The sequence below is a fragment of the Scyliorhinus torazame genome, chromosome 10 (genome assembly GCF_047496885.1).
Source record: "Scyliorhinus torazame isolate Kashiwa2021f chromosome 10, sScyTor2.1, whole genome shotgun sequence".
NCBI lineage: Eukaryota > Metazoa > Chordata > Chondrichthyes > Carcharhiniformes > Scyliorhinidae > Scyliorhinus > Scyliorhinus torazame.
In genome coordinates, this window is record NC_092716.1 from 42,776,238 (window position 1) to 42,802,586 (window position 26,349).

The 26,349-nt window shown below is 47.3% G+C and overlaps 1 protein-coding gene across 1 annotated transcript; it reads left to right on the plus strand.

The window, feature by feature from the left end:
• The first annotated feature begins 1,675 nt into the window (after positions 1-1,675).
• cyba (cytochrome b-245, alpha polypeptide) lies at positions 1,676-26,349 on the plus strand. The gene is made up of 6 exons (XM_072518023.1): positions 1,676-1,846; positions 2,251-2,320; positions 8,509-8,583; positions 9,880-9,963; positions 24,752-24,833; positions 25,848-26,349. The coding sequence occupies exons 1-6, from the start codon at positions 1,789-1,791 to the stop codon at positions 26,037-26,039; spliced, it is 561 nt and encodes a 186-aa protein (XP_072374124.1). The 5' UTR covers positions 1,676-1,788; the 3' UTR covers positions 26,040-26,349.

Sequence of the window (26,349 nt, forward strand, 5' to 3'; positions counted from 1 at the left end):
AGTGCGGAACGATGTTACAAGTTACAGAGGGACATAGATAAGCTGCAGCACTGGGCTGAGAGGTGGCAAATGGAGTTTAATGCAGAAAAGTGTGAGGTGATTCATTTTGAAAGGAATAACAGGAAGACAGAGTACTGGGCTAATGGTAAGATTCTTGGCAGTGTGGATGAGCAGAGAGATCTCGGTGTCCATGTACATAGATCCTTGAAAGTTGCCACCCAGGTTGAGAGGGTTGTTAAGAAGGCGTACAGTGTGTTAGCTTTTATTGGTGGAGGGATTGAGTTTCGGAGCCATGAAGTCATGTTGCAGCTGTACAAAACTCTGGTGCGGCCGCATTTGGAGTATTGCGTGCAATTCTGGTCGTCGCATTATAGGAAGGATGTGGAAGCATTGGATAGGGTGCAGAGGAGATTTACCAGAATGTTGCCTGGTATGGAGGGAAGATCTTATGAGGAAAGACTCAGGGACCTGAGGCTGTTTTCGTTAGAGAGAAGAAGGTTAGGAGGTGACTTAATTGAGGCATACAAGATGATCAGAGGATTGGATAGGGTGGACAGTGAGAGCCTTCTTCCTCGGATGGTGATGTCTAGCACGAGGGGACATAGCTTTAAGTTGAGGGGAGATAGATATAAGACAGATGTCAGAGGTAGGTTCTTTACTCAGAGAGTAGTAAGGGCGTGGAATGCCCTGCCTGCATCAGTAGTGGACTCACCAACACTAAGGGCATTCAAATGGTCATTGGATAGACATATGGACGATAAGGGAATAGTGTAGCTGGGGTTATGAGTGGTTTCACAGGTCGGCGCAACATCGAGGGCCGAAGGGCCTGTACTGCGCTGTAATGTTCTATGTTCTATAATGAAAGACATGGGTAATCATCACATCGTCACCCTCTGTGTACTGAAGGGAGGCTATAAGTCTTTTGCTGACCGTTTAGAGTACATTAATGTATTGAATTGAAACAGTGACCAGTCAATCCCAATGATGGTGACTTCATCCACTTGAAGAGTTCCTGTAATGATCAGTTAACAGGAGAGCTACTCAGAGTTTACCAACTGAGGTAGGAAATCCATGATTTCCTCCTGTGAACCTGATTGGAGTGAGATCGTGAGGACCAAGCAGGCTCACCTCTCGCATTAAAGGTAAGAGAAAATGGTGGGTCGCGAATGTCGGCCGGCGTGGGTCACAAATGCTGACCGGCATGGGTCGTGAAGTTCGGCCGGCGTGGGCCGCAAAGGTTGGCCGGTTGGTAAAAATGGGTCCCCGGAGAAAAAGTTTGAAAAACACTGGGTTACGTGAATAGGCCATGATAAATTGCCCTCAAGCATCCAAAAAAGATTAGCTGTGTTTACTGGGTTACGGGGATAGGGTGGAGGGTGCTCTTTCCACGAGCTGGTGCAGACTCAATGGACCAAATGGCCTCCTTCTGCACTGTAAATTCTATGATTCTATGAAACTTTTGACTCGGTACACGTGACAATAAACTCCAAACCCAAATCCAATATCTAATCCTATCCAGTTCTGGGCGGGTGCATTTACTCAGTCTCCACCTCCAGAGATACTGCCAGCCTTGCTGAGTGTTGGCAGCATTTTCTGATCCATTCTTCCCGTTCTGCAGCCCATCAAAGTGTGTGAACGCCCAGCTGCCATGCCATTGGTCACGTAGGCAGAGAGAGAAAAACCGAGGAAGTGACGTGAGGTTACTTTGCTACAATCTAGAAAAGCCCGAGACTGGGTGGATATCGGAGATTGAGAGGAGCTGCGGAGTGTATCCAGTGTGTACACAGCATGGGGCAGATTGAGTGGGCAATGTGGGCAAATGAACAGGCTCTAGCAGCCGGACTCAGTGAGTAACTTACCCCGAACTCTACAAAACTTTCTCGTGTCTGCAGAAAAGGGGGGCGGTCTTTTCTCTGCTTCTTGTATTAACTTCACTCTCGGGAATTGATGGGAAGGCTTTCTCCTTCCGCAGAAACTTCGAACGAATCCTGTCTCCAGCTGGGCTGTAAGGAAACAGTTCCTGCCTGTGTTACTCTAGAGCAACGCGGAATAATTGGGTTCGTCTTATGAGCTGGTAAAACTGGATTTATCGCTGTAAAAAAACAACATAGCTTCAGAGACACCAGTGCATAGATGTAATGTGTCTTTCTATAGTCTGAAAACCCTACCATTGATCTGTCAAATGTGGGCGATTTTAGAGCACGAGTGATTTTTGTCTCTGATTTCTTCACTTGTATTTCCGTCTTTTAGTTTTGCTTATCGGAGGCGTGGTTGGAGTGGCTGGACAGTTCAAATCTTGGGAATTTGCTGCTTATGGCATGTATCCTTTACAATGTGGAGAGTCTCTAAACCATTACACTTGATTTAAAGAACCTTCGTCCCCATGACACTTGATTGAAAGAACCTTAGTCACAAAATATTAGAAGGTATGAAGGATATTTGTTATCCACGCTTATGACTAAATATTTGTAAGCCACCTTAAGAAGGGGTCGGAGGAGGGTCACGTGAAGCATCAGTCGGGCTGAAGTGTTTGCTGTGAACTGCCTGATCAAACTGTTTTGCCTCAACATTTGCATTCTTCGTGCCTCTGTGATTTTCCAGGTGCTGTACTACAATTTGTTGCTTGACTAAAAAGCAGCTGGGTGTGGCGGTAGACATATTGAAGAATATTAAAAATACATTCATTTAAAATAGTAGCATGGTTTGTTGAGGCCAGCGATGCATTCAGATGGTGATGCCAGCATTTTGATTTCTGGCAGTGTTATTCAGTTAGCAAGATGCACAGTTTTAAAAAATGTACTTATTTGATGTGTCACTGGCGAGGCCAGCATTTATTGCCCATCCCTAATTGCCTTTTCAGAAGGTGGTGGTGAGGTGCCTTCTTGAACTGTTGCAATCGCTGAGGTGTAGACACCCCTACAGTGATGCTGGGAAGTACCTGGATTTTGGTCTAGCCACAGTGAAGGAATGCCAATATATTTCCACATCAGGGTAGTGTGTGACTTGGAGGGGAACTTCCAGGTTGTGTTGTCCTTTTCCTAAAAGATTTGGAAGGTGTTGTTGAAGGAACCTTGGTAAGGTGCTCCAGTGCATCTTTTAGATGGTATATGCTGCTGCCGATCTTGGATGGTATACGCTGCTGCTAATCTGTGTCAGTGGTGGAGGGAGTGAATGTTGAAGGTGGTAGATTTATTTCATTCATTCGTGGGTTGTGGGCTGCATTAATTGCCCATCCCTGATTGTCCCTTGAGAAAGTGCTGGTCAGTCATCTTCGGCTGCTGCAGTCCATGTGGTGTAGGTACACCCACAATGCAAGGCAGTTCGATGCTAATCCACTTCAGAGTGCACTTAACATTGTTGTGTGTCTCACATAGGCCAGATTTCCTTCCCTAAAGGACATAGTGAACCAGATAGGGTTTTACAAGAATCGGCAATGGTTCATAATCAGATTTCTAATTTCAGGTATTTATTGAATTCAAATTAATCGGCCATGGTGGGATTCAAACCTGAGGTCTCTGGATTACTGGTCCAGTGACTACCGCTATGCCACCACCACATCACCCACCCTGAGATGGGATGCCAATCAAGTGGACTGCTTTGTCCTGGATGGTGTTGAAATTCTTGAATGTTGTTGGAGCTGCAGGCAAGTGGAGGGTATTTGGCAGCACAGTTCCACAGTGGTTAACACTGTTGCTTCACAGCTCCAGGGTCCCAGGTTTGATTCCCGGCTTGGGTCACTGTCTGTGCGGAGTCTGCACATTCTCCCCTGCGTGGGTTTCCTCCGGGTGCTCCGGTTTCCTCCTACAGTCCAAAGATGTGCAGGTTGGGTGGATTGGCCATGCTAAATTGCCCTTAGTGTCCAAGAAAAAATGTTAGGTGGGGTTGCTGTGTTATGGGGATGGGGTGGAGGCATGGGCTGCTGTGTTACGGGGATGGGGTGGAGGCATGGGCTTGGGTAGGGTGCTCTTTCCAGGGACCGGTGCAGACTCGATGGGCCGAATGGCCTCCTTCTGCGCTGTAAATTCTATGTCACACTCCTGACTGTGTCCTATAAATGGTGGACAGGCTTTGGAGAGTCGAGAAGTGGTTTATTTGCAGGATTCCCAGCCTCTGATATGCCCTTGTATTCTAGAATACCTAATATATTAAGATCTGGCTGGTTCTATAGCCTCCTGGAAATTCTACAATTTTCTCCTCCTCTAACCCCTTCGTACCATGGAATTCATCCATTTTCCTCTTAACTTCCTTTGAGATAAAGAACAACATAATAGTTTTTCAAAAATTGTCTTTAGTACCTATCCACCATCTTTTAGTGATTTAAGTACATGCAGGACCAACCAATCTTTTGCTTCTCCACAGTTCGCTAGTTTCTTAGCATTTAGAAAGCTCTTCAGTTTTTTTAAAATCCAAAATGGATGACCTCAAACTTCTCCATGTTGGTCTCTTATTTTTTTTTCCCACAGTTTTGCCCACTTACTTAATTTGCCTATGCCCGGTTGGAACTTCCAGCTCCTATCTGCACTACTTACACTGTTTTCCAACTTGGTATATTCTGCAAACATAGATATAGAACTCTAGTCATTGATAAATATGGTGACAAGCTGATGCCCCCATACCGATCCCTGGAGAGTGCAACTTGTTAAATCCCAATTGGAGTTTGTGAAGGGGGAATATATTAGTTATTGCTAGGTCTTGACCGTAGGCCGCATTTTCTTACTTGGAAACCATAAAAATGTTACAGCACAGAAGGAGGCCATTCGGCCCATCTTGTCCATGCCAACCCGAGGACATCCAGGTACCCTTTCTAATTCCACCTTCCTGCACCCGGTCCATAATCCTGTAGCATAGAGCACTTAAGGTGCAGATCCAGATACTTTTTAAAAGAGTTTAGAGTCTCTGCCTCCACCACCAACTCGGGCAGCGAATTCCAGACTCCCATTACCCTCTGCATAAAAAAGTTCTTCCTCATGTCCCCTCTGCACCTTCTGCCACTTATCTTGAATCTATGCCCCCTGGTTCTAGAATTTTACATCAAGGGAAATAATTTTATCCTGTCCATTATATCGCCTCCCCTCAGTTTTGTACACTTCAATTAAGTCATCCGTATCCTTCTTTTGTTCCAAGGAAAATAACCCCAATCTATCCAATCTCTCGTCATAGCTACACTTTTCTCACCCTGGCAACATTCTTGTGAATCTCCTCTGCACTCTCTCCAGAGCAATTACATCCTTCCTGCAATGTGGTGACCAGAACTGCACACAATACTCGAATTGTGGCCTCACCAGTGTTGTATACAATTCCAACATTCTACCCTTACTTTTATGTTCTATATCTCTGCCAATGAAGGAGAGCATTCCGTATGCTTTCTTTACAACCTTGTCTACATGAACTGCTGCCTTTTGGAATCTGTGCACTTGTACGTTAAGGTCTCTCACTTCATCTACCCCTCTTAGTATGTTCCCATTTATTGTGTGTTCCCTACAACTATTTGACCTCCCTAAAAGCATGACCTCACACTTTTTTGTGTTAAATTCCATCGACCACTTTATCGTCCAACCCATCTATATAATTTTGGAGATTATAGCAATCCTCTCCACTTGACCAATCTTTGAGTCGTCTGCAAATTTCCCAACCATGCCCCCTACGTTCACATCTAAATTGCTAATGTATAACACAAACAGTAAGGGTCCCAACACCGAGCCACTTGAAACATATAACATAGAACGATACAGCGCAGTTCAGGCCCTTCGGCCCACGATGTTGCACCGAAACAAAAGCCATCTAACCTACACTATGCCATTATCATCCATATGCTTATCCAACTTTCCATTTGCAAGGGCAGCCATTAACCATTACTCTTGTTTCCTGTTAATCAGCCAACTTTTTATTCAGTTTGCCACATTGCCCTGCATCCCATTGGCGTTTACTTTTTTTGACTAATCTGCCATGTGGGACTATCGTATGCTTTCTTTTTTTCTGTTTGATCTTCCCCTGTATTCCTCTAGACAACCAGAAGGGTCTAGAATTGGCAGTACTACTCTTATTTTTGGAGGGGACATGTATGCTTTGTACATTTAGGATCTCTCTTAATGCTTCCCACTGGTTTTCCACTGATTAATCCTCTAGCAGTGCTAGCCAGTCCACTTCAGCCAAGTTCCTTCTAATTGCTGCAAAGTTTGCCTTCCCCCAGTTCAAAATGTTTTGCTCCTGCTTTAAATGTGTCCTTTTCCATGGTAATAATGAATCTAACTGAATTGTGATCACTATCCCCGATGTGGTCGCCAACCGTCACTTCATCCACTTGCCCTTCTTCGTTCCCCAAGAATTGCAGCTCCCCTCTTTGGCTTTGTCCCTAATTGGTTGAAAAATGTTTCCTGAACACATTGCATGTGCATGAATTGCTCTCCCTCAGTTCCCCTTATATTGTTTGAATCCCAGTTGATATTGGGATAGTTGAAGTCTCCTACTATTATTGCCGTCTTCTTACAGGCAGACATTTGCCTACATGTTTGATCTTCTATCTCCCTTTCACTATTTGGGAACCTCTAGTATACTCCCAGTAGTTTGACTACCCTTTTCTTTTTTTATTTCTCAGCTCAGCCCATAAAGCCTCGTTTGTTGCCGCGTTTAGTGTACCACCCTTCTCACAAATGAAATTGATTCTTTAACTGAGAGTGCTACTCCCCCTGCTTTTTTTACCTCCCACTCTCGTGTCTGAAGATCTGTATACTTGTACACCAAGATCTCTCACTTCATCTACCCCTCTTTGTATGTTTCCATTTATTGTGTACTCCCTATAATGAGCTGCTAGTTTTGCCCTTCCTTTAGTCAGGTTTCCATTATAGCAATGACATTCTGCTGCCGTGTGTCTACCTGTGCCCTTAGCCTTGTTTGTAATACTCCTTGCATTGAAGTATAAACGGTTTAAACCCACATTTTCCCTTGCTGGATACTTTTTAAACTTTGCTTCTCCTGTAATTCCATCACTACATCTTCTACTTCACTAGCTAATGTTCTACATCCATTTTCCTGATCTGAATGTGACCTATCTGATCCTATTCCTGGGATCCCATCCCCCTGCCACACTAGTTTAAATACTCCCCAACAGAACTAACTAAAGTCCCTGCAAGGACGTTGGCCCCAGCTCTGCCTGGGTGTGACCTGTCCGGTTTGTATAGGTCCCACCTTCCCCAGAACCGGTCCCAGTGCATCAAGAATGTGAATTCCACCCGGCTGCACCACCTCTCCAGCTGCATAATCATCTAATCTATTTTCTTATTCCTGCTGTCTCTAGCGTGTGGAACTGGGAGTAATCCTGAGATTACTACATTTGAGATTCTGCATTTTAGTTTATCTCCTAACTTCCTGAACTCAGCTTGCAGATCCTCATCCCTTAGTTTACCTATGTTGTTGGTGCCAATGTGTACCACGACCACTGGCTGTTCACCTTCCCTCCCCAGAATGCCCTGCAGCCACTCCGTGACATCTCAGACTCTGCTACCAGGCAGGCAACATACAATCCTTGATTAACATTTCCGGCCGTAGAAGTGTCTGTCTGTGCGCCCAATTATTGAATCCCCTATCACTATAGCCCTGCCACTTCTTTTTCTCCCACCTGGCTGAGCAGCAGAGCCACCTGTGGTGCCTTGAACTTGGCTGCTTCTCCTTTCCCCCCGGGAGCCCAGGGTTTCCTCCGGGTGCTCCGGTTTCCTCCCACAAGTCCCGAAAGACGTGCTATTAGGTAATTTTGGACATTCTGAATTCTCCCTCTGTGTACCTGAACAGACGCTGGAATATGATGACTAGGGGCTTTTTGCAGTAACTTCATTGCAGTGTTAATGTAAGCCTACTGGGGCAATAAAGATTATAAAAATAAAATTTATACTACTCCTCTCCTGCTCTTCAAACTCCCGGCTCCTCCCACGCTATTTCAACTTGATGGGGACTATTTGTGTATGGTATAGAATCTGTACCTAATAGTTAAATTGTACCTGCTTTAATATAATATTCTTAAGAACGAAAACTTAAATGGTAAAATTTGAAGCTGTAGACTATTCGGAGGCTTTGGAGCAAGATATTTAGTTTCACATTTGATCTACTATATGGAGGGAGACTTAACATTGATGATGGACATTTTAAAAGGAAAAAATGTGAAACTGCTTGTAATTTCCCTGTCATCAGCCTAATTACATGAATCAACTCACTCGTTTTTCTGGATCCATGTTGGGATGGAAACATTTTTCTTCTTCCCCTCTGAGTCACTGAATAATATGTGAAATTACAGTAGATTTGGGGAGGAAGGTTGTGACTGGGCATTAGTGCTACGTTTCTGTCAGCTATTCAGACTGTAGTGGCGAGCAAGTAACCTTTCTGGTTTGATATGTTTTGAAGGTCATGAAACTCGGCTAGGAAGTTGAATAAAGAAGTATTGTCTTTGCAAAAAAGATTAGCAATGCTGAATCAGAACGGCTTTGATTTTCTTTTTTCTCTTTAACTTGAAATACTCAGTGCCGCAGGAACTTTTGTAATTTTATTGGAATATCCGAGAGGGATGAGGAGAAAGGGAACAACTATGGAAAGACCGTAAGTAAATTACGTTGTTGAAGAAAAAGAGACTTTTTTGTTAAAACTAAATAATCCTCATTGTGCTATGAATTATGCTGACAACCAATTTAAGATTGGCAGTCAGGCTCACGGTGCAGTACATATGCATGTACTGGAAGCTACATATATTAATGCATAGCACTCTGTTCTTTGCAGACAGAAAGAACATGTACACACATTGTGCCTGTTTCAGCTAAACAAAATAAGTGACCGCCATCGCTATTTCATTCCTCAGGGCAATGCCTTGACCGATTTAGAGCCAAACTCCCTGGTTTTAATTTCAGACAATGGTCAACTGGTCATTCTTCATGACAGTGCCGCTACCAAGCAGAGTCCATTTGCCAACCAATCAGCACTCTCTTCTCATACAGTACAAACTGTTGTTCCCTTTACATTTTAGAGCATAGAACATACAGTGACGAAGGAGGCCATTCGGCCCATCGAGTCTGCACCGACCCACTTAAGCCCTCACCCACCCTATCCCGGTAACCCACTAACCCCTCCTAACCTTTTTTGGTCACTTAAGGGCAATTTATCATGGCCAATCCACCTAACCTGCACATCTTTGGACTGTGGGAGGAAACTGGAGCACCCGGAGGAAACCCACGCAGACACTGGGAGAACATGCAGACTCCACACAGACCGTGACCCAGCAGGGAATCGAACCTGGGACCCTGGCGCTGTGAAGCCACAGTGCTAATCACTTGTGCTACTGTACTGCCTGGTTTTCTTGCGAATTGTCTTGATTGGGGAAAGATGAAAAGATTTGACAGTTTTAATTTTTTTTTCAGCAACATTCAAGTAAATTGTAAGTAGAGAATTGGGTGTGGTAACAATTTAACACTGACTTTAAAAAAAAAAAAATGTTTTAGAGTACCCAATTCATTTTTTTCCAATTGAGGGGCAATTTAGCATGGCCAATCCCCCTACCCTGCACATCTTTGGGTTGTGGGGGCGAAACCCACGCAAACACATGGAGAAAGTGCAAACTTCACACCGACGGGGACCCAGAGCCGGGATTGAATCTGGGACCTCGGTGTCGTGAGGCAGCAATGCTAACCACTGCGCCATCGTGCTGCCCAAGTTAACATCGATTTAAGTGATGTGCTACATATGAGTACATTATTTACATGGAAGTAGTACTTGTTGGTGCAAAGATGCAGAAGGAAGGGGAATCTAAATTATTAAAAGAAGTTGAGGTTTTTCAATAGGAAAATAGTTTATTTTTAATGTACTTTGTTTTTTGATAATTTCATGCATATTCTTTGAATTTAGGGGCCAGCGCTTTCTGGCAGCTGTTGTGAAATTGTTTGGACCTTTAACCCGGAATTACTATGTCCGTGCAATTCTACATGCTTGGTAAGACTAAATTATGTTTGCGTTAGATTTTTTTTTTTTACTTCCCCGTAATATTGTGTATAATTCCTTTTGAAATTCATGTGGGCCAATGATTATACGTGTCGTTTCACGATTGGTGCAGGCACGTCATGTCTTACATTTTTGTAAAAATATGCATTGCCTGTATTTTAATTTCACTCTGCCTTTTAAATCTTTGTTTCAGTGACGGTAGGATTGACTGCTTTATAATAATCGGAGATGAATATTAAGACAAAAAATAAATATGGTCAGTGTCAGTGTGCAAATCCATCACTCTCAAATCTGCATATTCCCATTCACTTTTAATTGTTAACATATGTTTTAAGCAAGGGATTAAGTTGACCATTGGGACGGAATGACCTGTTTATTCTATGGGTGAAATTTTATAGTCCGTCCCGCTGGTGGGATCTTTCAGTCCCGCCAAAGTCATAGAATCATAAGAGGTCTACAGCGTAGAAAAGATCCATTGACCCATCGTGTCTACGCCAGTCAAAATCAACCATTTAAGTATTCTGATTCAATTTTCCAGCACTTGGCCCATAGCCTTATGCAATCATAGAATCTACAGTGCGGAAGGAGGCCATTCGGCCCATCGAGTCTGCTAATCTCAGTGTAAAGGGTCGTCCATTTAAGACCGATGAGGAAGAATTTACCTCCTCGGAGATGAATCTGTGGAATTCTTTACCACAGGGAGCTATAGAGGCTGGGTCGTTAAGTATGTTCAAGGCTGAGACAGACCGATGTTCAATCAGTAAGGGAATCAAGGGTTATGGGGATACAGTAGGAAAGTGGAGTTGAGGATTACATCAGATTAGCCATGATCTCATTGAATGGTTGAGCAGACTCGATGGGCTGAATGGCCTACTTCTGCTCCTACATCTTATGTCTTTATTTGGTATAAATTGCTGTTTTCCCTAATATTCTTGCAAAATGTCCTGATGAGTGCAAGGCGAAAAGCTTTGACATGTCTTTTTTTCAATACTCTTTTGTACTACCAAACGACTATTGGTTATAATTAACTTCACCCCAGCAGCTGCGCAACCTCAACCCACAAAGGTCGTTCATCAAAAATGAAATAATTCACACAACGCTGTTTAGTATGTTGATAATCTTCTCTTTCTATTAGTGTCCTAGCATATTGGTAAGCATATTATACTCCAATTACTCTAAAGTTCCATTTACTATTATTTACAATCCCTTGTCTTGTTTGTCCTGCTGAAGTGCATCACCTCACACTTCTCCAGATTGAACTCCATTTGTCACTGATCAGCCCATAGGGCTATATCCTCCTGTAATCTAAGGTTATCCTCCTCCCTATTTATCACCCCACCAATTTTTGTGTCATCTGCAAACTTGCTGATCAACCGTCCTACATTCAAGTCTGAATCATTTATATAAACCACAAACAGCAAGGGCCCCAACACTGGTCCCTGCGAACCCACTGGACACAGGCTTCCAGTCAGAAAAGCACTCCTCGTTCATCACCCTCTGATTCCTGCTACTCACCCAATTCTGGATCCAATTTGCCAAATTTCCTTGGATCACATGGGCTCTTACCTTTTGTTATCAGTCTCCCATATGGGGCCTTATCAAAAGCCTTGCTGAAGTCCAAGTAGATTACCTCAAATGCATTGCCCTCATCTACACACCTGGTCACCTCTTCGAAAAATTCAATCAAGTTGGTCAGACATGACTTCCCATTCTGTCTCTCAGAATTTCTTCCAATAGTTCCCCCACCGCTGAGGTTAGACTGACTGGCCTGTATTTTCCTGGTTTATACTTTTCTTCTTGAATAATGGTACCACATTGGCTATCCTCCAGTCCTCCGTCACCTCTTCTGTGGCCAGAGAAGAATTGAAAATTATTGTCAACCCTCCCTTTGGGTATATTTCATCCGGCCCAGTAGATTTATCTACTTTTAAGCCTGCCAGACCACTCAGAACCTCCTCTGTCTATTTTAATTTCTTTAGTTTTATCACAGTCCTTCTTCCTGATTTCCATACCCATATCGTCCTTCCCCCTCGTGAGCACCGACACAAAGTATTAATTTAGAACCCTACCTACATCCTCTGGCTCCACACACAAACTACCACTGTTTCTTTTTTTTAAATAATATTTTATTAAGGTATTTGAAAATTTTTATAACAGTGACAGCAACTTTTGCCCCCTGAACTCGCGGATATTCCGACACTCCAAAGATCGTTACCTCCGGACTTGGCACCACCCGTGTTTTTCGCACCGTGGACATTGCCTGAGCAAAACCCTCTAAGCTTTGGGCATGCCCAAAACATGTGGACATGATTTGCTGGGCTTCCCGTGCACCTCGCACACCTATCCTCAACCCCGAAAAACCTGCTAATCCTAGCTGCTGCCATGTGTGCCCGGTGGACTACCTTAAATTGTATCAAGCTAAGCCTGGCGCACGATGAGGTATTAACCCTGCTTGGGGCATCCGCCCATAGACCCGCCTCTATCTCTTCTAGCTCGTCCTCCCACTTGCCATTAAGCTCCTCCACCGGAGTTTCCTCCGCCTCCAAAAGCTCCTGGTAAATATCCGATACCTTCCCCTCTCCCACCCAGGTACTGGAAACTACTCTATCCTGTATCCCCCGTGGTAGCAGCAGTGGAAAGGCCGGCACTTGTTTTCTCAGGAAGTCGCGCACCGCAAATACCCCAAACCATTCCCTGCTGGAAATTTAAATTTATCCTCCAAAGCTTTCAAGCTGGGAATGCTCATCTATAAATAGATCCCCCATCCTTCTAATTCCTGCCCTCTGCCAACTCCGGAACCCGCCATCTAGCCTACCCGGTACAAACCTGTGGTTGTTCTAAATCGGGGTCCAAATCGATGCTCCCTCCACTCTCTTGTATCTCCTCCACTGCCCCCAGATCCTCCGAGCCGCCACTACCACCGGACTTGTGGAGTATCGGGCCGGCGAGAACGGCAGAGGTGCCGTTACCAATGCTCCCAGACTGGTGTCTTTACATGACTCCGCCTCCACCTGTTCCCATGACGTCCCCTCCCCCACTACCCACTTACTTTTTAAAAAAATATATTTTATTGAAATTTTTTTCGATCACAATTTTTTCCCTTTACAAATCAAACATAACAGTAAAGAAAATTTAACAATAAACAAATGGCTAATCAACATGGTAATCTAATCGTTTAACATAAACTAAAACTTTCCACCCTCCCCCCTGGGTTGCTGCTGCTGGTCATCTGTCTTCCCTCTAACGTTCCCCTAGGTAGTCGAGGAATGGTTGCCACAGCCTGGTGAAACCTTGAGCCGATCCTCTCAGCGCAAACTTTATCTGCTCCAGTTTTATGAACCCCGCCATATCGTTTACCCAGGCCTCCAGTCCGGGGGGTTTCGCCTCCTTCCACATGAGTAGAATCCTACGCCGGGCTACTAGGGACGCAAAGGCCACAACGTCGGCCTCTTTCGCCTCCTGCACTCCCGGCTCATCCGCAACTCCAAATAAAGCTAGCCCCCAGCCTGGTTTGACCCGGGCCTTCACCACCTTGGAAATCACTCCTGTCACTCCCTTCCAATACCCCTCCAGTACCGGGCACGACCAAAACATATGTGCGTGGTTTGCCGGGCTTCCGCCACACCTCCCACACTTGTCCTCCACGCCGAAGAACCTGCTCAGTCTTTCTCCCGTTATGTGTGCTCTATGTAGCACTTTGAATTGAATCAGGCTAAGCCTGGCGCACGAGGAAGAGGAATTTACCCTGCTTAGGGCATCAGCCCACATACCCTCCTCTATCTCCTCCCCTAGCTCTTCTTCCCACTTTCCTTTTAATTCACCCACCAACTCCTCCCCCTCTTCCCTCATCTCTCGGTATATCTCTGACACCTTGCCTATCCGACCCATCCGACCCACACCCCCGAAAGCACTCTGTCCTGAATCCCCTGTGCCGGGAGCAGCGGAAATTCCCTCACCTGTTGTCTTGTGAATGCCCTCACCTGCATATATCTAAGGAAGTTTCCCCGGGGCAACTTATACTTTTCCTCCAATGCTCCCAAGCTCGCAAACGTCCCCTCTATAAATAAATCTCCCACCCTCCTAATTCCCAACTGGTGCCAGCTCTGAAATCCTCCATCCATTCTTCCTGGGGCAAACCTATGGTTGTTCCTGATTGGGGACCCCACCAGGGCTCCCCGCACACCTCTCTGTCACCTCCATTGTCCCCAAATATTCAATGTTGCCGCCACCACCGGGTTCGTGGTAAACTTTTTTGGTGAGAGCGGTAGCGGCGCCGTCACCAGCGCCTCTAAGCTCGTCCCTTTACAGGACTTTCTCTCCCTCCATCATCCATTTACGAATCATCGCCACATTGGCGGCCCAATAGTAGTCGCCCAAATTTGGTAGCGCCAATCCTCCTCTGTCCCTGCTACGTTGTAAGAACCCTCTCCTTACCCTCGGGACTTTCCCTGCCCACACGAAGCTCGTGATGCTCCTGTCTATTTTTTAAAAAAAGGTCTTAGTGATTAGTATAGGGAGACATTGAAATACAAATAAGAACCTCGGGAGGACCATCATCTTAATTGCCTGCACTCTGCCCGCCAACGACAGAGGCTGCATGTCCCACCTCTTGAAGTCCTCCTCCATTTGTTCTACCAATCGTGTCAGATTAAGTCTGTGTCAGGTTCCCCAGCTCCTAGCGATCTGAATCCCCAGGTATCGGAAGTTTCTTTCCACTTTCCTTAGAGGCAGGCCTTCTATCTCTCTACTCTGGTCCCCTGGGTGTATCACGAATTGTTCACTCTTCCCCATGTTAAGCCTATATCCGGAGAAATCTCCGAACTCCCTCAATATCTGCATGACCTCTATCACCCCCCCCCCCCCTTGCTGGGTCCGACACATACAACAGTAGGTCATCCGCGTATAGCGAGACTCGGTGTTCTTCTCCCCCTCTAATCACCCCTCTTCATTTCCTGGAGTCTCTCAACGCCATGGCCAGAGGTTCAATTGCCAACGCGAACAACAGTGGAGATAGCGGGCATCCCTGTCTTGTTCCCCTATATAGTCGGAAATACTCCGATCTTTGCCGACCCGTGACCACACTTGCCGTTGGGGCCCCATAAAGAAGTTTGACCCAGCTAATAAACCCGTTCCCGAACCCAAACCTCCTTAACACCTCCCATAAGTACTCCCACTCCACCCTATCGAATGCCTTCTCTGCATCCATTGCCGCCACTATCTCTGCCTCCCCCTCCACTGGGGGCATCATTATCACCCCTAATAGTCGTCGCACGTTGACATTCAGTTGTCTCCCCTTTACGAACCCTGTCTGGTCTTCGTGCACCACCCCCGGGACACAGTCCTCTATCCTCGATGCCAGTACCTTTGCCAGCAATTTGGCGTCCACATTCAATAATGAAATAGGTCTATAGGACCCGCACTGCAACGGATCTTTATCCCTCTTCAGAATTAGCGATATCGTCGCCTCCGACATTGTCGGGGGTAAAGTCCCTCCTTCCCTGGCCTCATTGAACGTCCTCGCCATCAACGAGTCCACGTATTTTCTATAAAATTCCACCGGGAACCCGTCTGGCCCCGGAGCCTTCCCTGCTTGCATGTTCCCCAGCCCCTTAATAACCTTGTCCACCCCAATCGGTGCCCCCAGGCCTTCCACCTCCTGCTCCTCCACCCTCGGGAACCTCAATTGATCCAGGAACTGCCGCATCCCCTCCTCTCCCTCTGGGGGTTGGGACCCATACAGTCCCTCACAAAAGGTCTTGAACACCTCGTTTATCTTCCCTGCTCTTCGCACCGTGGCTCCCTTTTCGTCTCTAATTCCCCCTATCTCCCTCGCCGCTGTCCTCTTTCGCAACTGATGAGCCAGCAGGCGACTAGCCTTTTCCCCATATTCATACCTCCTCCCCTGTGCCTTCCTCCACAGCACCTCTGCCTTTCTGGTGGTCAAGAGGTCAAACTCCGTCTGGAGTCGTCTCCTCTCCCTGTACAGTTCCTCCTCCGGGGTCTCTGCAAATTCCCTGTCCACCCTTAAAATCTTCCCCAGTAATCTTTCCCTTTCCTTGGCCTCTGTTTTCCTTTTGTGGGCCCCAATGGAGATCAGCTCTCCTCTGACCACCGCTTTTAGTGCTTCCCATACCACTCCCACAGGAACCTCGCCGTCGTCATTGGCCTCCAGGTATCTCTCGATACACCCCCGCACTCTTCCACACACTCCCTCGTCCGCCATCAATCCCACATCTAATCGCCAGAGTGCTCTCTGCTCCCTTTCCTCTCCTAGTTCCAGGTCCACCCAGTGTGGGGCATGGTCTGAAACCGCTATGTCTGAATACTCAGCTTCTTCCACCCTTGAGATCAACGACCTTCCCAGAACAAAAAAATCTATCCGGGAGTACACTTTATGGACATGGGAGAAGAAGGAGAACTCCCTGGCCCTCGGTCTAAGAAATCGCCATGGATCCACTCTTTCCCCCCCCCCACCCCCCCCCCCCCCCCCCCCCATTTGGTCCATAAACCCCTTGAGCACCTTGGCTGCTGCCGGCCTTCTTCCGGTCTTTGATCTGGATCTATCTAACCCTGGGTCCAGCACGGTATTGAAGTCCCCTCCCAATATCAAGTTTCCTACCTCCAGGTCCGGTATACGACCCAACATCCGTCTCGTAAAACCCGCATCGTCCCAATTCGGGGCATATACATTAACCACCACGACCTCCATTCCCTCCAGCCTGCCACTCACCATTACATATCTACCTCCGCTATCTGCTACGATGTTCTTTGCTTCAAATGCTACCCGTTTCCCCACCAATATGGCCACCCCTCTATTCTTTGCATCTAGTCCTGAGTGGAACACCTGTCCCACCCATCCTTTCCTTAACCTAACTTGGTCCGCCACCTTCAGGTGCGTCTCTTGGAGCATAGCCACGTCTGCCCTTAGTCCTTTCAAGTGCGCGAGCACTCGGGCCCTTTTAATCGGTCCATTCAGGCCTCTCACGTTCCACGTGATCAGCCTCACTAGGGGGCTACCTGCCCCCCTCCCGTGTCGACTAGCCATCACCTTCTCTAGGCCAGTCCCATATCCCGCCTCCGCGCTCCCACTCGCTCCCCAGGCGTCGCATTCCATCCCCGTCCACCCACTCTTTAGCCATTTCCTTTTTGATTTCCGCAGCAGCAACCCAGTTGTACCCCCCCCCCCCCCCCGCTAGATCCGTTTCTAGCGTGATTGCTCCCCCCATATTACTTCCGCAAGTCAGCTGACATCAACTGACCCCGGCTACTCCTGCTCACTCCTTGACCCCCCGTGTGGGGAACTCCAATCCGCCTTGCGCCTATCTTCCCGCCATAATCTTTCTGGCGCGGGAACATCCCTTTATCTGAACCGCCTCTTGTGGCGCAGCTCCCTTTCCTCTCCCCCTCCCATTCCTCATTCTCTGCCTATGTCCCTTCTTTCCCCCCTCACCGGCGCCCACATTTCCTAGTGTTTCCCCCATCCCAATTTACTTCTCTATTTACATCAACCATAACAATAACAATAACATTCCCTACAGTATCAGTCCCTCAGTTCCGATCCAATTTCTCCTCTTTAATAAAGGTCCATGCTTCTTCCGCCGTATCGAAATAATGGTGTCTCTCCTGGTACGTAACCCATAGTCGTGCCGGCTGCAGCATCCCGAACTTCACCTTTTTGTGTAACACCTCCTTGGCTCGGTTAAAACTCTCCCTCCTTCTCGCCACCTCCGCACTCCAATCCTGGTACACCCGTACCACTGCATTCTCCCATCTGCTACTCCGCACCTTTTTAGCCCATCTCAGGACCTCTTCTCTATCTTTAAGGCGGTGAAATCGCACGATTGTCCCCCTTGGTGGTTCTCCCGCTTTTGGTCTTCTCGCCGAGATCCGATGTGCCCACTCCACCTCCAAGGGGCCCGTAGGGGCCTCGGCTCCCATCAATGAGCTTAGCATCGTACTTACATAAGCTCCACAGTCCGCTCCTTCCACTCCCTCAGGAAGACCCAGTATCCGAAGGTTCTTCCTTCGCGCTCTGTTTTCTGGGGCCTCAATCCTTTCAATGCACTTTTTATGGAGTGCCTCGTGCGTATGTGTTTTGACCGCCAGGCCCAGGATCTCGTCCTCTTTATCCGTCACCTTGTGCTCCACCACGCGGAGCTCTGTCTCCTGGGTCCTTTGTGCCTCCTTGAGCCCCCTCAATTGCCTGTAGCATCGGGGTCAGCACCTCCCTCTTTAGTAGCTCCACACACCGTCCTAGGAATTCGTCTTGCTCGGGCCCCCATGTCGCCTGGGCTTTCTCCGCCGCCATCTTGTGTCTTCTCCCTTTCTGTCCCTTTCGTCGAAGATTCCTCGCGCTGCAGCCGCCGCCGCCGATATTTTCCTCTTTCGTTGGGGGGGGACTCCCTATTCACTCACCCCACACCGTGTTTCGTCGCCCAAAAATTTCCCGTTGGGGCTCTTAAAAGAGCCCGAAGGTCCGTTGGAGCTGGAGCCGCCGAAACGTGCGGCTTAGCTGGTCATCGCTGCAACCGGAAGTCCATTACCCACTTCCTGATCATGGCTATATTAGCTGCCCAGTAGTAATTGCAGAAGTTCGGCAGCGCCAATCCACCCTCCCCCCGACTGCGCTCCAGCAACACTTTCTTCACTCGTGGGGTTTTACTCGCCCACACAAAGCCCAAAATAATCTTATTCACCTGTTTGAAAAAGGCCTTGGGGATGAAGATGGGGAGGCACTGAAAGACCAACAGAAATCTGGGGAGGACCGTCATTTTCACGGTCTGTACCCTCCCCGCCAGTGATAGCGGGAGCATGTCCCATCTCTTAAAGTCCCCTTCCATTTGTTCTACCAATCGGGATAGGTTTAACTTGTGTAGTACCTCCCATTTCCGGGCCACCTGGATTCCCAGATATCGAAAGCTCTTCCCTACCATTCTAAGCGGCAGCTCTCCCAGTCTCTTCTCCTGCCCTCTTGCCTGGATCGCAAACAGCTCGCTTTTCCCCATGTTCAATTATACCCCAAAAAATTGCCAAATTCCCCTAAGATTCGCATTACTTCCCCCATCCCCTCCAACGGGTCCGAAATATACAAGAGCAGGTCATCTGCATAGAGCGAGACCCGGTGCACCACCCACCCCCGAACCAGCCCTTTCCAGTTCCTAGAGGCTCTTAACGCCATGGCCAATGACTCTATGGCCAGAGCAAACAGTAACGGGGAGAGGGGGCACCCTTGCCTCGTCCCTCGGTGTAGGTCCAAATACCCCAACCTCAGCCGGTTCGTATGCACACTCGCTACTGGTGCCTGATAGAGCAACTGCACAGTCAATAAAGCCCTCACCAAACCCAAACCTTCCCAGCACCTCCCACAGATAATTCCACTCCACCCGATCAGAAGCCTTATCCGCATCCATCGCTACCACCACCTCCGCCTCCTCTCCTTCTGAGGGCATCATAACAACATTTAGAAGCCTTCGAACAATGGCCTTGAATTGCCTGCCCTTAACAAATCCCATCTGGTCTTCCCCTATCACCCCCGGGACACAGTCCTCTATCCTTGTGGCCAGCATCTTAGCCAGCAGTTTGGCATCAACATTTAGTAGAGAAATCGGCCTGTATGACCCGCATTGCTCCAGATCCTTCTCCCGTTTCAAGATCAATGAAATCGAGGCCTGCGACATTGTTGGGGGGAGGACTCCCTTCTCTCTTCCTTCGTTAAATGTCCTCACCAGCAGTGGGCTCAATATCTCTGAAAACTTCTTATAGAATTCCACCGGGTAGCCATCAGGCCCTGGGGCCTTGCCCGAATGCATGCCCTCCAGCCCCTTGATTATTTCCTCAATCTCAACTGGGGCTCCCAGCCCCCCCAACAGGTTCTCCTTCACCCTCGGCAACCTCAACTGATCCAGAAATTGCCTCATCCCCTACGCCCCAGCCGGGAATTCCGACTCATATAATTTACTATAAAAGTCCTTAAACACCGGACTTCCGGTGGCGGCGATGAGGGGACTTCCGGTGGCGGCTATGAGGGAGTAAGTTGCACATTTGGTGGCTCTCGCTCCAGTCAGACTTTTAGACCTTTTCCCCTGACTTTTTTGAACTTTTGGGCGCTGGAGGGGAAAACAACAGCACTGTAGATCTGGGTCCATACAGAGTCGTATGGACTTGAGGAGTAGAAGGGAGCGAAAACCGGCAAAGAAGGGGCTGAACAAAGGTGGTGTGGAAGTTCCAAGTGGGAGGAAAGATGGCTGACGAACGGGCCACGGAACGGACGGCCCAGACAGCACTGGACAACATGCTGAAGGTCATGAAGGTGAGCTTTGCAGCACTGAAGTGGGATAATTTGGAACCGCTTCAGAAGGCGGTGGTGCGACTGGACCAAAGGCTGGACGCCCAGGATAAGAAGGTCCAGGCATTGGAGGAGCAGGCGGATCTCCAAACGGTAGAGGACGTGGAAATTAGAAAGTTGAAGGAGCAACAATCCAGGCTGATGGACAGGCTGGAGGACCTGGAAAACAGGTCTCGCCGGCAGAATCTGAGAATCATTGGGCTCCCGGGGGGGGGGCCGAGGGAGTGGATGCCACGGCATTTGTGGCAGACGTGCTGCAGAAGCTGGTGGGGGATGATTTCTTCCCGCGTCCGTTGGAGCTGGACAGGGCACACAGAGTGCAGGCGAGGCAGCCGCGAGGGGGGGGGGGGGGGGGGCAGGGAACTGGTGACGAGGGAGGGAACTGAACCAGGTAACAGGGGAGAGGTCGGGGGTGGGAGCTGCCAAGAGGTGCGGCACATGGGCAGGGGGTGGGCCCAAGAAGGGGGATGGCTGACCGGCGTGGGGGTGGGGGTGCAGGGTTGAGGGGAGATCTAATAGAAACTTACAAGATAATGAATGGCTTAGATAGGGTGGATGTAGGGAAGTTGTTTCCATTAGCAGGGAGACTAGGACCCGGGGGCACAGCCTTAGAATAAAAGGTCGTCACTTTAGAACAGAGATGAGGAGAAATTTCTTCAGCCAGAGAGCGGTGGGCCTGTGGAATTCATTGCCAGAGAGGGCGGTGGAGGCCGGGACGTTGAGTGTCTTTAAGACAGAAGTTGATAAATTCTTGATTTCTCGAGGAATTAAGGGCTATGGAGAGAGAGCAGGTAAATGGAGTTGAAATCAGCCATGATTGAATGGTGGAGTGGACTCGATGGGCCGAATGGCCTTGCTTCCGCTCCTATGTCTTATGGTCTTATGGCAAAGAGAGATGTTTGTGTTGCCAGGTGAGGGGTCGGGAGAATAGGCTGAGGGAGCTACCGTTTAGGCTGGTTGGGGAAAGTTTTAGGTAATTAGGGATACAAGTGGCACGGGACTGGGGCAGGATGCATAAGTTGAACTTGTCTAGGCTGGTGGAGCTAATGAGGAGCGAGTTTCGGAGATGGGATGCGCTCCCGCTGTCACTAGCGGGGAGAGTACAGACGGTGAAGATGACACTCCTCCCGAAATTCCTGTTTATTTTTCAGTGTCATCCTATTTTCATTCCGCGGTCCTTCTTTAAAAGGATCAATAAAATCATCCTGGGATTTGTTTGGGCTGGGAAGTCCCCGCGGGGGATGCTGGAACGAAACAGTAGCGAGGGGGGACTGGCGTTGCTGAACCTCCGCTACTACTACTGGGCAGTTAACATAGCCATGATAAGGAAATGGATGGTAGGTACGGGGTTGGTTTGGGAGCGGGTGGAGGCTGCTTCTTGCAGGGGCACCAGCTTGGCAGCCCTGGTTACTCTGCTGCTGCTCCCGCCGGCCAGGTACTCCCCCAGTCCTATAATGGTGGCGGCTCTGTGGATTTTGGGCCAATGGGGGAAGTGGGAGCGTCGGTCTGGTCCCCAACCGTCGATTTGTCCTGGGGAAGATGGACGGCGGGTTTCGAGCATGGCGGAGGGTGGGGGTGGGAAGGATGGGTGACTTCCTGGAAGGGAGCTTCGCGAGCACGAGGGCGCTGGAGGAGAAGTTTGGGCTGGCATGGGGAAATGACTTTCGGTACTTACAGGTGTGGGATTTCGTACGTAGACAGGTCCCGTCCTTTCCACGCCTTCCACCAACGGGGATCCAGGACAGGGTCGTTTCCAGGGGAGAGGGGAGAGTCTCGGATATTTATAAGGAGCTTATGGGAGCGGAGGACACGGACCGAGGAACTGAAACTCAAGTGGGAGGAGGAGCTTGGTGGGGAGTTGGAGGGAGGCGTATGGGCAGACGATCTGAGGAGGGTAAATGCAACCGCAGCATGTGCCAGGCTCAGCCTGATTCAGTTCAAGGTAGTTCACAGGGCCCACATGACAGTGCCCCGGATGAGTAAATTCTTTGGGCTGGAGGACAAGTGTGCTAGATGTGCGGGCGGACCAGCGAACCATGACCACAGCGAACCATGTTCACATGTTCTGGGCATGCCCAAAGCTCGGGGGGGTACTGGCAGTGATTTGCGGACGTCATGTCCCGGGTACTGAAAACAAGGGTGGCGATGAGTCCAGAGGTGGTGGTTGTTGTGGGGTGTCGGAGGACCCGGGAGTCCAGGATGGGATAGAGGCCGACGTTGTGGCCTTTGCTTCCGTGGTAGCCCGGCGACGAATACTGTTGGCCTGGAGGGACTCAAAGCCCCCAAAGACCAAAGTATGGCTGTCGGACATGGCAAGTTTTCTCGGCTTGGAAAAAAAAATCAAGTTTGCCTTACGAGGATCACTATTGGGGTTTGCCCGGAGGTGGCAACCATTCATCGACTTCTTCGCAGGAACGTCTTCACTCCCCCATTGATACTTCAATCACTTTGCTGTCTTTGTTACCTAAAATTAAGCCCAGGACAGCCCTCTCTCTTGTTGGAACTTCTACACACTGGCTTAAAAAGCTCTCCTGGACACATTTTAAGAATTCCGCTCCCTCTAAGCCTTTCACACTGTGACCCAATTAATATTGAGGAAGTTGAAAACCCTCACTCTCTCTAACCTATTACTTTTACACTTCCTTGAAATTTACCGAACTATCTGCTCTTCTATTTCTTTTGGGCTGTTCGGGGGGCCTATAGAACAATCCCGTCAGTGTGATTGCCCGTTTTTTAAGTTCTACCCATATGGCTTCATCTGAAGAGCATTCTAACATGTCATCCCTCCTTAGTGCTGTAATTGATACCCTGAAGATCCTATATTCTGGAATATTTAGCTGCCAATCCTGCCCCTCGTTCAACCATGTCTCAGTGACAATGACATCATACTCCCATGTTTTACTTTGCGCCCTCAACTCCTCTGTCTTGTTCGTCAGACTCCTTTCATTAAAATAAATACCATCCAACTTGCCAAACTCCCTTGTGACCTAACTGGCTGGTACCTTCTGTGCCTTCCTGACTCACCTGCTGCCTCTTCTAATTTTTAAATCAGTAGAGTTATGAATGACTCGCCGCATTTTCCAGCCCGAACCCTGTTGTGACGAGGCCCTAAAATTCCGTGCCATGTGAATGAAATGTCAAGAAGCTGAAGTATTCAATTATTTTGACTATTGGTATTGTACAGCAGGTTTGTCAGCATCTATAAAGGTTAACATTTAAGATACAGGTTCCTTGTAAGATTTGAACAGACATGAGGAAAAATGTAGTAGTCTGATTTTTTTTTTTTTTAAATGGGTGGGGTATTAATCTTCAGAAAGGAAATTATTAGTTTGTAGGACAAATGTACAGAGGAAATTTAATGGAGTGAACGACATGCATTTTATTTAATCAGATAGAAGGGAACACTAACCCTCCTGACTCGTCTCTAGAATCACAGATTTTGTAGAACAGCAGCCCACCATAATATCTGTTTGTACTTTTTTTCCACATGAAACCGCTTCTACTTTCCTTCATCTCTTTCTATTAGCCTATCCTTCTATTCATTTCTCCCTTGTGGACTTCCCTTTAAAGGTGTGTATGCTAATTGCATCAACCACTGGAAACTTCACATTCCCACCACTCTTGAGTAAAGACATTTCTCCTGATTTAGATGTATTAGTTACTTTATTACATTTATGGCTTCTAGTTTAGGACCCCCTCCCTGCCAAGTGGAACATTTGTGTGCACCCTGTCAAACCTCTTCACAATTTCAAAGATCTCCCATCAGCCCACCTGTCCGAATTCTCTCTGCTGATAGTTGTACCCTCTCAATTCTTTTTGTATTTTTTTTCCAGTGCTTCTATACTCTTTTGTAATATGGAGATAAGAACTGTGTCCAATGCTCCCAAGTGTGGTCTCACTAGGGTTCTGTATAAGTTTAACATCTCTGTTCTATAATCTAATATATAATTTCAGTGAAATTCTGTGTCTTTGGCCTGTTACAGCTTTCCAACTAAACCCAACAGCATTTTTCAGCCCTTTGGTTTTAACATTGACTTTTAACTTATAATAATAATAATCGCTTATTGTCACAAGTAGGCTTCAATGAAGTTTCTGTGAAAAGCCCCTAGTCGCCACATTCCGGCGCCTGTTCGGGGAGGCCGATACGGGAATTAAGTTCATTAACTTTAGACATTATCTATTTCCTAGTTGTCTTTGCGGAAGGGAATATTGGGCAGGTTGGCAATTACACCTTTTGTTATTTAGGGTTTATTCATTTATTTGCTAATTGTTCAATCTGTTCATCTGCCTTACTTGTGCCAAATATCAGATCATTGAGAGAGTGTCTTTATTTTATACAGTCTCCGGGGATATATTCATTCACAATTTCTGGATGATGTCGCTGCAGCTCAATGACAGGCGAACTGATTCTGCTATTTGTTTAATTCTTTCTAGCCTCGCAGTACCTGGAGGTTTTATATTACCCACAGTTCTTGGCACTGTCAACCTTGGCATTGCCAGTCTCATCTACTTGTTTGTAAGTCTACTTTCCTAATCTTCTACAATTACTATATTTGGAATATAATTTTTCTGAATCGCTGTGACCATTTCAGTGGAGATTATTGTGTGGCTGTTCGGCCAATTATTTAATGCACTAATTTTCAAAATAAACCTATATTTTCCTCCTAAAATTACGTGAACTTGCTTATCATGATCAACTTGTGACCTGTTTATGTGGCTTTAAAAGCAATTACGGTTTGGATCTGAGAATGTCCCCCAAAAAATGTTTTAACAATTCTCAACAAGCAGCTGCAGCCAGACACAATCAGATAATGTACTCTGAGTGCACTGTTTGCATATGGAAAGATATGGCAGAGGTGTTGATGCTACATTTTTAGTATCAAGTAATAACAAATGCTGCATATCACTTAATATCTTTCTGAAGATTCCAAGTGGAGATTGTACTGCCTAGCTCCAGAGACTTGAGTGCAGAAATCTAGGCTGACACTCCAGTGCAACACTGAGTGGGTGCTGCACTGTCACAGGCGTGACCTTTCTGATGAGATGTTAAGCCGAGGCCCTGTCTGCTTCCTAAGATGGATGAGGAACTTTCCACTCAGTGCAAGTGCAGTTCAGCTGGCGCCTCCTTTCTGCAGGGAAAGTGACGTCTCTTACAAACATGTCATTTGCAAAATGCATCGGTGGGCAGTTAATGGATTGACTGCACACCTGAATGAAGGTGTTTTAATTTTAATCCTTGATTAGGACATCATTTCTCCTGTATCAAACTTTTCATTGGTTTTACATACCTCAAGTAACTCACCAGCTGGCATACTGCATTCCATTTTGGGTACTACTCCCTCAAAAGAATATATTGGCCTTGGGAAGAATACAGTGCAGCAGAATTGTATCCGGACATGAAAGGGGTCAAATTATGGAGACATTTTGCATGAACTTGGCTGATTTCTCCCATTTAGAGTTTACTGGGTGATTTAATGGCTATGGTGGCATCGTTGTCAAAAACTGAGAACACTTGTACTTCTTGATCTAGGCTGCCGTGCGAAACGAGGAATGGAATCCCATCCAGGCACTGCAGCCTCAAAAAGGGCAGTTTGGAAAGAGTATTCATCAGCCACCCACAAACCCCCCACCACGGCCGCCGGCTGAACATCGAAGGAGGCCAGTGGATGAAACCGGGGCAGTGCATGTCCTCGCCACACCGGTCACTCTGGACTCAAACTGATGTAACTGTTCCGATGATCACTGTAATTACTAACCTATTCTTTTGTTTTACTGAACATCACGCAGGTCACTGGAGTTTTTAGGTCCAATGTACAATCAAGTTATAATTTCTTTAATGTGAACAGTTTTTTTTTTCTGGAATGGATCTTTCCTCCCTGTTACAATGAAATCAGTGGCTGCTTGTTTATTTGTCAGCTAAATGTTGTTACCTAAAGCTCTCCCATTTCATTTTTGTTCCAGAATTGTGCAACTGCTGTTGATAAGCTTGTTCTTTGTAAAGTATTAATAAAACAATGGGCTCATGAATGCAA